Consider the following 13571-nt stretch of genomic DNA (forward strand, 5'->3'; position numbering starts at 1 on the left):
GATTTCTTACTAATAAGATCACTGGCAATTGAATTTTTTTATATTATAAAAAAACTATTCATATTAAAATTAAAAAATTCATGATTTATAACGAATAACTTAAGCAGTGAAGCATATTCAAATTCAGTAATCAATATCTATAAAATTAAAAAAAAAAAATACTTATGGAGAAGTAACTATAAATTTGGAACATGCGAGTGGAAATACTTTAAAAATTTTTTTTAAAAAAAAAAACTTTAAATGGCAATTTTTTACAGTAAATTTCCTATCTACCAATAGTAAGTTTCGTTGGCAGACGTGATGGCATCACCGTCCTCTCAAAATCAGAAAACAACGGTTATGGAATAGCCGCCGAAAGGAGGTGAAATTACGTAAAGGGACTAATTTGTATTTATCACGGACTCACAGGCGCGCATCAAAGTAGAATCTTTCTCGAAAAGAACCCAACAGTAAATACAAAAATTCTCCTTGTTCACGTGCATAACTACGTAAAGATGAAACAAAGCCAACCAGTCTTGTTTCACTCTAAATCCAGGGTTAACTTAGTCAATTACACTCTGCTCCATGATGTTGATGTCTCTCCATGTACAATGAATAGCCTCATCGAATAAATAAGCTTAAAATAGAATAATTAATCAATTTACAAGAAATGGTATAATTTTTTGTTAGCTCATTTATAACATGCACAAAGTTTCGGTTAGAGTGATAAATGATCTCAATTTTAATAAGAGTGAAAATATAAATTTAATTAATAAAAATCACATTTACAAATAAAAATATTTATATTTTATGTACCGAGATATATAATAAAATTAAAATACTAATAACATGGAAAGGTTATTGTATGTGTCTGTATAAAGCAAGCCAATGGTAGAGTCATATCTATGTAGTACGAAGTACCTAAATGTCTTGTCACCTCTTAATAAGCTTTCTATTTTTACCGTTTCAGTAATTCATATATGTATGCAAATGCAGGAGGTTAAAATATCACTAATTTAAAATTTTATTGGCCAAGATTTAAGTCGCCGGTAACATTAAAAAGGATTTTTTTTTTCTTTTAGGAGGGGGCAAATTGTCTTTTTTTTTTTTTATATCACATCCCAAGTTATAAAATAGTTATAAAAAAAAGATTTATTTACACTCGGTAAATCTAATAATGATAATCAGTAAAATAAGATTTTTTACCCAAAAACTGAACAAAATAATAATAATTTTGTCTATTTACAAGTTATAATGCGGAATGAATATACATCCAATATAAGTATGTAATGAAATATCAAATCTGCATGTTGATTGGACTTTTGCATGGGTAAATTTTTGGAACAGCAATCATGCGAAGTCCTGGGGGGTGTTTTGGTCCTTTATTATTAATTCTGATTTTCTCTTTTATTATTGAAAAATCAGAAAAAAAAAAAGAAAAAAAAAAGCTGAAAGCCTGAAAGGATACTCGTTCCTGTATATATACGTAGATAAGGTAGTGGGGATGAATACATGAAACATGGAGGATGTCAACTAATTAATTAAAAGCAGAATTAACTACATTTCATTAATTAATTAATTATAGTACAAGATAAGGACTAGCATTAAAAATTTCAAAAATCAATGGGCAGTTGAGAGAGATACAGAAAAATAATATATGATTATGAATTGTCATACGTAAGAGTAATTAAATTACTTGTTAATAGACAGATTAGGAGCAAATGAATTCTTTTTTTTTATATATATATAAATCACCAGTATTCGAACCGTCGCCTAATCTGATTCGAGATTTAATTATAATTAAAGTTATTCTCTCCTACCTGCATGTGTGTTTAGCATATTCAGTCTGCATTACCAATCGGAACAATCTATACACCAAATTAATTATAAACAGTAAATAATAATATTTAAAAAAAATGATGTGACGTATGTCTCGTTCTCCGGGTACAGGCAAACAGTATCATTCTTTATACTGGAATTCAAAACGGTCAAATTTGGTCTTTGGAGTCTTGGCATGTATATAATATATAGAGAGAGAGAGGCATTCTAATAATTTTCGGACTTTGTTACTATTAATCTAAAAAGCCACCAATTAAATTAATGGTCTGACGTCTCATACTTGATTTAAATATAAAAAGGAAACAAAAAGAAGACAGAAGTAGGAATAATCAAAGACTAAAAACTATATATTATTTTTTAAAAATATTAATTACTGATGGATTCTATTATTATATCTTTTTCAAATAAATACTAAACACAGCCTGCTCTCATCTATCATTAATTATAAATGGACATAAAATAAAATAAAAAGACTACAAAACAACAGCTAAAAAAATAATTTTCTTTTTGGCTTGTCCAGGCATTATTAAACACAGACATAGAAGAACAAAAAAGTATGAGCCCTATAAATCTTTCCCCGCTAATTTATAAGAGGGCCATTGCAAATTAACTTTCCTCTTCCCAAAATGGTAAAATGACCACAAAACCCTATTTTTCTATCTGAAAACTTTGTTTGGGTATTTAATTAAAAGGAGTTTTTGGAAATTGCATATTAATATACTCTATTTGTTTTAAAATGGTTTTTTATCCCAAAATATAAAATTTATTGGTTATGAAATTAATTAAAATTCTCAAAAAAATTTTAATACTTAAATTTAATTAATTAATAATAACTATTAATTAATAAATAAAAAAACATTTACACTCTACGCACTACCATTCGAGAGAATATCAGACCTTTTATATGGTAAAATTTCTGAAACTTGCACATGGATTGTGATTTTACGAGAGATCAACTTCGAATGACTCAAATGAAAGGTTGAATCATGTTTTACACTGAGAAATTAAAGGGAAAAAGAAAGAGGTTAGAGGTACTCATTTCATCATCAAATCAGAAAAAAAGCTCTGTTAGTGAAATGATTAACAAGGAAAAAGCATAAGAAAAGCCGTAAAAAAAAACTAGATAGATGTTCCTTGGGCACGCATGCATTGCATTAAGACACTTAAATTAGACATAATTAAATATATAATATTCATCAGAAAATGGTACGTGGCAGCTTTTGCAACAAAGCACCCAATTTTTTTCTTCTATAATCATATCTAAGGTTGAATTATAGTTTAAAAAGTTCTAAGCTTTCTAGCTATCTCTTTGCTTCAATTTATCAGTATACATCATGTAATTTTCTAAAAATTAGAAAAAAAAAATATAAAAAATTATTTTTTAAAACGTCTTCATGATTTTAAAAATATAAATTTTTATATTAATCGAACTTATTATTTATAAATTGCCTTCAATGATATTAGACCTCGATTGACGAAAAAAAAAATTACGAGCATTCTCGATTTGAAAATTTTGAACTTCACAAAAATCGTTTCTTGAATTTAAATATATTCACTACAAAAAAAACTTCAAATTGCGACCGATTTTTGCGACCGACAAAAGTCGGTCGCAATATGGATACCAATTTGCGACTGATTGGTAAACAGTCGCAGATTTTAGCGCGGAAAACTCGCGCGGGATTACCTTTCAGTTTGCGACTGAATTACTGCGCATTTGCGACCGATTTTGCGACCGATTTGCGACCAACTTTGTTTCTGTCGCAAAAATGGGCGCGTCAAAAAAAGGACACAATCTGAGACCGAAATGAGATAAAATTGCGACCGATTTTTTGCGACCGCATATTTCAGTCGCAGATCGGTCGCAATTTTGGCGCATATTAAAACGACGTCGGACAATTAAAATTTGCGACCGATTTAAATGACATTTGCGACCGATGAGTCGGTCGCAAATATTAGGGCTTTAAACGCGCCCTCTTCTTTTCCTTTTTTCTTCTTTCTCTCTTCTCCTTCTCCTCTCCTCTCTTCTCCTCCGTCCGCAGCGCGCCTCCAGCCCTCCTGAGAACGCTCCAGCCACTGTGACGCCGCCACCGACGCTCCAGTCACTCCTCTACGGCGTTCGCCACCGTTTGGACAGCATTTGAGGTAAGCCGGTGACCATTTTATTTTTTTCCAATTTTTTTTTTTTTTTTTGCGATTTTTGTGTTTTTTTCAATTTATTATTATCGTTACTGTTATTACTGTTAATATTATTAATATTGTTAATATTGTTAATGTTGTTACTGTTATTATTTTTTTCGAAATTTTTTTTTTTGCGATTTTTGTGTTTTTTTTCAATTTATTATTATTGTTACTGTTATTATTGTTAATATTATTAATATTGTTAATATTGTTAATGTTGTTACTGTTATTATTTTTCAATTTATTATTATTGTTAATATTATTATTTCGATTTATTATTATTGTTTCGATTTATTATTATTGTTACTGTGACTGTTTATTATAATTAATAACATTAATCAAATAATGGATTTATAATAATAAGATTAACTAATAAAATATAATATAATTTCATTTCATTAAGATTAATTGCATTATCATTAAATCTTTATATATGTCCTGTAATTATAAAAAAAATTAATAAGGATTTGAATTGAATATATGAGAATTTCAAAATGAAAAAAAATAAATATTATGTCAGTTGAATTAAAATAATTTAATTACAATAATAAATATTTCAATTTATTTGGCAGAAAAATGATCATATTTAAGTAATGATCATATAATATCATCTTTTGTTATTTAATGAAAACATATAAGTAAATTATTTAAATTAAAAAATACAAATTTAAATCGGCATTCATTTAAATTTATTAAAAATATATATATAATTATATCAATAATTATACATGAATAATTTATCTATGAAATTAGAATAAACCATCAATAATAGAGGGATGGAGTTGGTAAAAAATCATACGTACAAAGATTCCAAATAACATTAAAAAAGAATTCTTTAAAATATTTAAATAAAATTAATTAATTATAGAAATATAAAATTATAGTAATAAACAAACAACAAAAGATTCCCAAACGTAATTGGTTACCTGGATGAGGAAAGTATTGATTTTTGGGGGATTCTATTAGCATATTTACATCAATATGATAAATATTTTTTATTATTAATTTTTAATAATTCTTAAATTATGAAATAATGTGGCACCAACTCTTATTTAATAATTATGTCACTTTCAGAAATTATTTCGCAAGTCTAACCATCTTACGTCAAATATAAGATAAAAATACGTTGAACACAACAAATATATATATAATTTATTTGTCATTCTCAATAATAAACTTACTTGTCATTGTTGTTACAGTTGCATTGACAAAAGTGGTGTTTTGTTAATTTATTTTTTAATAATTTCCACCGTTTCTAATGGATAACGACAACTTGTTTGAAAATGCTTTCATTATATTTCAATTAAAATATTTTATAAAATAATTTTAACATTATAAGTTAAATAAAAAAAGAAAAAGTTAAACGGCTAGTTAACAAGAAAAGATAGAGGTGGGCTCATTGGGGCCCAATTTAATAAGGCGATGGTTTAAAGGGCCCAAAGAATTATGGGCTTTTATAAATACGCGTTGTTTAGTTATAGTAATTATCAACATGTACTTGCTCCACTACTGCCTAAGTTAAAATTAAAAAGAAACCCTCACTAGAATTGAATTTTGCGTTTTAGGTTAATTGAAATTGAATTTGAATCAGGGTTGTGATAATTGTAATGAGTGCTGCAGTTTTTTATCCTAACGTGCAACTTTGTTGTGATAATTGTTGTTTGAGCAAGTCCTGTTAATGATGAGTTTGGATTGGAGGCCTAGTAGTGGCCATTTTGCCTTTGGAGAATGTTGATATGTTATAGAAGTGTTTATTGAAGTGTCTTTCTATTTGAGATTTCATAGTGTTGTGCCGAAATGCTGCCGAATTTTTTTCAATAAATTCAATATGTAGAATAGTACACTTACCTTTATATATATATATATATATATATATATATATATATATATATATAACCTTTGTATTGAATAAATGAACTTAGTTATTTTACATTTATCTATAGTTCCCCCTTATTATAGAAATAACCTTAGTTAGTTATAAGTGTAACTTGAACATTACATTAGTGGCATGTTTTAAGGCTAGATCAGACTAATGCAATTACATATAATTTACCCTTGATAAACACATTGTTAATTAGGTAACAAAAATGCAAAATAATCGAGATTGGATGTACTGGAGGTTCGAGGTCAATGGGATATTAAGACAAGAGTTCCTGCACGGATTGGAGGCGTTTATACAGTTTGCAGTTGGTAATCCCAGTTTTATGGATGGGAATAAGTTGAGGTGTCCATGTAATCACAAGAAGTGTCGAAATCGAGCCTTCTTAGACATCGATACAGTGAAACTTCATTTGTGCAAAAATGGGTTCGTGGAAAATTATTACGAATGGATACATCATGGTGAAGCTCGAGTTGCCAGTGGGTCAGGCCACTCCATTCCGGTAAGTTTAGAAGTTCAGCCTTATCAATTTCTGTATGGTAATCAATGCAATGATATGGTAATCGATGCGAGTAGAGTACAATTTGATTGGGATAATATGGAGGAATCGCCAAATGTAGCAGCACAACAATTGTTTGACATGCTAAGTGCAGCTAACATTGAACTGTGGCCTGGATGCAAGAATCATTCAGTTCTGTCTGTTGTTGCACGATTACTACACATGAAAGCAGAGCACCATTTTTCAGAAAGGTGTTACGATGATTTTGTTCAGTTAGCAAAAGAAATGTTGCCTGAAGGCCATTCAATGGTTGATAATTTTTATCAGACAAAAAAATTAGTTCGGGGATTGGGACTACCGGTAGAAAAGATTGATTGCTGCCGTAATAATTGTATGATATTCTGGGGTGTTGACTCGGAATTCAGAGAATGCAAGTTTTGTAATCTTCCAAGATATCAACGGCGCGGTCAAGGGACTGGTAGAGTACAAAGGGAGAAGGCTTTCAAGAAGATGTATTATTTCCCTCTTGTTCCTCGCCTTCAAAGGTTATATGCATCAAAGGCGACAGCTGAACACATGACATGGCATGCTTTGCATGAATATGAGGATGGTATAATGACTCATCCGTCAGACTCTGAAGCGTGGAAACATTTTGATAACATTCATCCTCTGTTTGCTGCTGAAATAAGAAACGTGAGATTGGGGCTTTGTACTGATGGGTTTCAGCCATTTGGCCAATCAGGACAACAATATTCATCATGGCCTATCATTGTCACACCATATAATCTACCACCGACAATGTGTATGAAAGATGAATATATGTTTTTGTGTGTTATTGTTCCTGGGCCTACTAATCCAAAACATAAAATTGATGTGTTTCTGCAGTCTTTGATGGCCGAACTTAATTATTTATGGGAATATGGGGTTCAAACATTCGATATTTCGACCAATCAGAATTTCATAATGCGAGCTGCTTTGCTTTGGACCATCAGTGATTTTCCAGCATTTGGAATGTTATCTGGGTGGAGTACCGCTGGCAAATTGGCTTGTCCTCATTGCATGGAAAACACTAATGCATTTACACTAAAGAATGGAGGTAAACAATGTTGGTTTGATTGTCATCGCAAATTCTTACCAGAATCTCACCTTTGGAGGAGAAATCGACAATGCTTTAGAAAGAACACGACTATTGTTGAACCCCCTCCACCTGTGAAGTCTGGAGCAGAAATATTACAAGAAATTGAAGATTTGGGGCTTATGAAAGTTACTGATGAATCCGAAGCTGAGTCAAGAATTGACGAGGTAGCGCTTTATCTCGAGGCTGTAGGGGGCGAGAAGAAGAGGAAGGTATACGGCATCGGGTCTCAGGCATCACAGTTTTACACTGGCTCAGCAGCTCACGCTTCTACAGCCAGCGCAGCACCGCAGCCGGAGCACACTGGCTCGCACTATGATGATGATATACGGGCTCAGCTTGCTGATCAGCAGAGACAGATTGCAGAGCTTAGAGCGCATGTGCTGCGGCTGTCCGGTGAGGACCGTGCTGGTACTTCTTCCTCTGATCCTGCGCCTGCTACAGACCGACATGTTTCGACGTCTCAGCAGCAGCCACTATCGGCTCCTGATCCCGATGCTGCAGGCGATACCTTGCTCACCCCTCCTGGCGCTACATCACATCCAGCAGGTACTCCTCCCGGCGGTCCGACATCGGATCCTGCAGATGAGCAGCAGCATATATAGATTTGATTTCCGACCTTTTATTTTTTCATTTGTATTTTCATTTTTTAATTTGTTCAGAACAATAAAAATTACATTTTTATACTGTTCTTGAATTGCGTGTGTGTATATATGCATTTATGTCAACTTTCACAGGTGTAGAAAAATTTTGGTTTCAAAATAATATTTAATTTTTTTTATTTCCTTTTTCATTTTTGCGACCGATTTGCGACCGATTTGATACCAAAAAAAAATTTTTTGAATTTATAATTTGAGACCGATTTGCGACCGATTTTAAAAAATTGCGACCGATCTTCTGCGACCAAAGTTGCGACTGAATTTCCAATTAAACCACGACCAAAATTTGCGACCGCTTTTTCAATTTTGCGACCGACTTATCGGTCTCTAATTTGCGACCGATTTTCTCATCGGTCGCAATTAACATTTGCGACCAGTGATTTTGCGACCGACGTTTGTCGGTCGCAAATCGGTCTCAAAGTATACATAGCGACCGATTTTTGCCATTTTGCGACCGATTTGTCGGTCGCAAAATGGCGTTTTTTTTGTGGTGATTTTACTATTTGATGGCTTTTTATATTTATTAAAATAAAATTAGTAGTGTGCGAAAATTAACATGTGATATATAATTATAATATGAAAATAATTGAAAGCGAAACTGCGAAGAAGGTGCACCATTTTGAGAAAAATAACTAAACATCCCTTTTCAATAGGACTTTTGAAAATGACCCATGCCATGTCCAAAGTCATATTGCATAAACAGTGAGGTAATAATTAGTGGAATTTTACCGTATGCCTTAGATATTTTACCCCAAATAAAATTAACCTATGAGGTAAAATTGATTGAGGAGTAAATTATTAAACCTAATAAATAGGATTAACTGGCAAGTACTTCCTTCTGAGAAGTTGAAGCAACTTTGGCCTTTTTTACCATAAGCACTTTTTATCTTTATGTTCTCTATAATTGTCTTTAATCAATAGTGGAAAAGTTACATTTTTTTTTTATTTTTATTATTTATTTTGCCAAATCCTAGATTCTCTTGTCTCACAAAAGGGTGCTGGGAAGACGGGTGGTACAAAAATTAAAATTTGAAAAATAAAATAAAAAAGTTTCAATAAATTATGGTTTTAACCTAAAGCAAATTGCTTTCAAGATCACAATTACTGTCTATGATGAGATTAGCCAAGCATTAACAAAGTTGTAGGTCCAGCTTTAAAGCAACGGTCGATAATTTTAAATTAATTAATTCCATAAATAACATGTAAATTTAACTCATATTTCTATTATTTTGATAATTGATTTTGCTATTATTTAAATTAACATAAATAAAAATACTTTCAATATAAATATTCTATTTATAATGTCTTTAATTACATTCAATTATATTCCGTTAATTTAAATATTTTAAATTGATATATGATTTAATTTAAATATTTATTTACCAATAAAAAGGGAAAAAAAAAAAAAAACATTCACATAGGCGGGAATGAGTAATGACTAATATTACAAAATTTATATGATTTGATTAGAGAAGAAAGGGATGGGCCCCATGATTTTTCCTTTGATTATTGGGCCCAATGATTGGAGTAGATTAATGGAGGCAATGACAGTTGTACTAACCCACTTTACTAAAAGAAAAAAAAAAAAAAAGTTGGATTTGTTGCGGACTTAGGTATAAAACGACACCTGAAAAAGAAATCTCATTCTCTCCCAAAAATGTTCAAATTTTGAGCTATGCCTAAAATTTGCCAAACAATATAGAAGTATAGGTAAATGTGCTATAATCTCACTATTTTTTTTTTAAATCGAAATCGGATCAAATCAATTTTAAAAAACGAAATTAAAATTAACTCGTAATTTTAATTCCGTTTTAAACCTATCAGTCATTTTAATTAAAGGAGAAAAATGCAAGGAATTGATTAAAATTAGAACGAGTAGTCTCTTCTTCTCCTTTAAAAGGGTCAAATTTGTCTTTTTCCAATATTTAACTATATCTAAGTAGTCATTGTATAATAACGAAATTTGAAAAATTATATTGAGATAAGTGCAATTATTGTTGAAATAATTGATAATCTCATTCTTATAACTTATGATCCCGAGACCCTACAATATTTGTATGGAAATTTTGGGCCCAATTATACCCTTTTTGTTTTCAAATTAAAGAAAATAGGGAACACATGGGTTGCACCAAGTCAAGATAAAAGTTTTTATATATATATATTAATTTTCTTTTATATTTATAAAATCCTATTAATCTATAATAAGAGGGAGTTTTTTGTCTTATCAGTCCCTAGAACCGACTGGTTGTATAATAATGACTTTTTAGCCCTAATTCTTTTTTTTTTTTTTTTTTTTAATTCTTAGGGTACTGTGATACTCATAATTTCATGTGAAGATTTGTGTATATTATGTTTTTGTTTGTTCACATTTAATACATGTTTTTCAACAATCATGAAAGCAATTGGTTCCCCGTTCCAATTGTCAAAAGATGTGCAACTTTAACTAACTTTCATGATAAACATGTCAGGTGCATGTTATAAGTTGAAGTAGTAGTTGAAATTTCCAAAACTTTGTCAGGATTTGAAATTCTCATCTCCTTTCATACATTTGACTGATTGACAGTTCAATGGCATCAGAGTGACCTGCAGAATTGCTAGTGCGAGCTGTAGAACCTGTGCAACATGCAGATTAAATTTTAATGCTTAATCATTATCAACGGAACTTAAATCGTAGAACTATATGAACCACCAGTCAATGAAATTGTCAGAAATGAGAACTACTGGAAATTTGGAGTTCATATTATCAGGGCATAATAATCTTCTGCCATTTGAAAATCTGGAGATGTCAATGCGATATCATTTTTAATACCCATTTGTAAGGCACCACAATATACAAAAGTATTGTCTCCACTATTTAAGAAAACTATGGCAAAATGCAAATGAAGTATGACAACTTGACGAGTAATGACATAGAATTGCAGGTGTTGTGTCTGTAGGTAAGTTGTCCATGTCGACACAGAAGTGCTCCCGTAGTTATGATTTGCTCGGTGAAGGCCATACCAGAGGTGACAATATGTTGTTCACTCACTGGTGACATGCAAGGGTCGGCAATGATAGCAGCTACTTCAGGCCATTCTTCTATAACAGTTGAAACTTTCGTGTCAAAATAGAACTAAAAGCATCTTACTAGCTAGCAGTCCTCAAACTTCAATATGGTAAGCATCTGTTGGCATCCCTACTAACTAGTTAGCAGTTTTATTATGTTTAGTCACGAGTTTGGTCGACACTATCTTTTTTGTTAAAAGCCTCATTGGGATCCCTTTCCTTAGCTTTCACAATGCCAGGGCCAAAATTACCACGACTTGATGTTACTTTGACTTTGCTGTCAACCCCATGGGATGAGGTGGAAAATGGGATTTCTGATGTATGAAGCTGCATGCTCTTTTGCCTCTTCACTCCAAAGAATCCACATTCAATAGCTTCCAATGCTCTTGTGGTCAAAGGTCTGTTTCTAGTGCTTTGTCTTCTCGGATTCAAATTAGCCCGCTCTACTTCAGGACTAGCATCAACAGAAGCGCTCAATGCCTTGGGTTCAGGCTTATCTGAATTTGAAGAAAAGCATGTATCATTGGCATTTGCTCCCTGTCTGCCCTCCACATCCACCGCTGCTGGTTCATCAGATTCAAACTCCAATGGAACTTGGGGCAGGTTCAGGTCAATCAAAGATGAGGTTTCATGCTTCACATTTTCCCCATTAGATGTTTCCATATCAAAACAAGTTTCGCCTAGAATGTCTCTAGTGCTTTCTTCTAGGGTATCTTCTGCTGAGGAAGCAGTTAACGATAATTTCTGGGGGTGACTAACATGAAAGATATTGCTGCCTCCCCCTTGTGAGCTCAAAGCACAACAAGACCCTTCTCGTTTTGATCCCAGGCTAACAGAAAAATTTTCCATGACATGATTTAACTCACTATTAGAACAAGCAGTTAATCTCCGCCGTTTGACAACAGGAACTAAATTATTTGAATGGCCAGACCTTGATCTTCGACTAAATTTGTGCTTTATAGTCCTTGCTGACTGATGTTCATTTGGCACATTGTTATTATCCTTGAGGCTTTCTACCGATTTGTTCTTGACATCTCGGTTTAGGGTCTTCTGTTCCAAGCCACTGCTATTGATCACATCCTCACTGTGGTTGTATTTGTTGACATTCTTTTCCCCACTTGACAGAATACTGATTGCATCTGGCATATGCCCATCCAGTGAATCCTCTTCATCTTTTACTGATGAAGTGGTCACTTCAGAAGCAACTATGTCAGCTGGTGAATATCTCAGCTCTCTCACCTTTGATGCTTTTCCAGCATGGATCAAACTTGTATCCACAATGGTGAACTTTGTACGGTTTGAAGCACAAGCATCGCCTTTTTTTTCACAACAGCTAACACTATTGCTATTCTTTTCACCTTCCGATGGCATGTGCACAGAATTTATCTTACTGTTGCTCAGTGAGTTGTCCAAAAAGATCATCTCAATGCTACTCGAAAGGGTTGTAAACAAGGATTTAACTTTCAAATCATCTGGTGCATATCTCATTTCCCTCATCTTGCATAATTTTCCTCCATCAGCCAAACCAGAGTCGACAACAGTGAACCTCACAATGTTCATATTGTAACTAGAAACTCGAGGTTTGAGGTAACGATTAATTTTTCGAATGGAGGGATCATCCTGGCCTGATGGTACTTCAGCAACCCACCTGTCCTCTTCATTGCAGCTGCTACCTCTAGCTTCTTCAGTTTCGAGCTCAATAAGTTTTGGTTCAGATGCCACCTTGTTCAGAACATCACTAACAGAATCGAAGTAGTGGTTACCTTTTACAAGTTTCCTTTTTGAGAACTTTTTAACGCCAGGAATGAGAAACACTAGACAGTGGTTGGAACCTATATAACCGTGATTCTTTGGTTGCTCAGAGTGCCACCCTCTGGCCAGCAAACGGGGCCAAACAGCTTCCCAGAATATATCATTACAACGAGCCTTACTCAAACGGATGCCCCCAGTCAACAGCTTCATTATGTCACCAGAAGTCAGAGAGGAGCAAGCTTTGCCAATTGGGCAAACAGAAAACAATGGATTGCTTTTTGCAGGTTCCATGGAAACACTTGTCAGATCTTCCTTCCCCTTACCAATTCGAATAGAATCTACAAGAGCTTGAATGCCAACAATGGCCTTTAAATTGGATACATAATCTTCTAGAGAAATTTTATCCTCTGAAAATGCTGTAAAGACCTGATGTCAGGTAAAAAATAAGGTGAGATATTGGGATGTTCTGTCAAACATTAAACAAGTTTATTTAGCAGCACGCCTAAAAGGACAATGTTTAGTAACCAGAAAGAACTCTATCTATTACAAAGATTTCAATGTTTTCGTGTGCCCCGATCCGACATTGACATTAGGGACTGTGGGGTT

At 32.9% G+C, this 13571-nt stretch overlaps 1 protein-coding gene across 1 annotated transcript; it reads right to left on the minus strand.

Moving 5' to 3' along the window:
* Positions 1-10908: 10908 nt before the first annotated feature.
* On the minus strand, positions 10909-13393 carry LOC105647522 (uncharacterized; the record flags this gene model as incomplete). The annotated part of the gene is given in 1 exon segment (XM_012233645.4): positions 10909-13393. A coding segment is annotated over 1 exon segment (2021 nt), but the record flags the coding sequence as incomplete, so codon positions are not given.
* Between the last annotated feature and the right edge of the window lie 178 nt (positions 13394-13571).

The sequence above is a fragment of the Jatropha curcas genome, chromosome 2 (genome assembly GCF_041381405.1).
Source record: "Jatropha curcas cultivar XTBG-Jc1 chromosome 2, XTBG_Jcur_1.0, whole genome shotgun sequence".
Classification (NCBI taxonomy): domain Eukaryota; kingdom Viridiplantae; phylum Streptophyta; class Magnoliopsida; order Malpighiales; family Euphorbiaceae; genus Jatropha; species Jatropha curcas.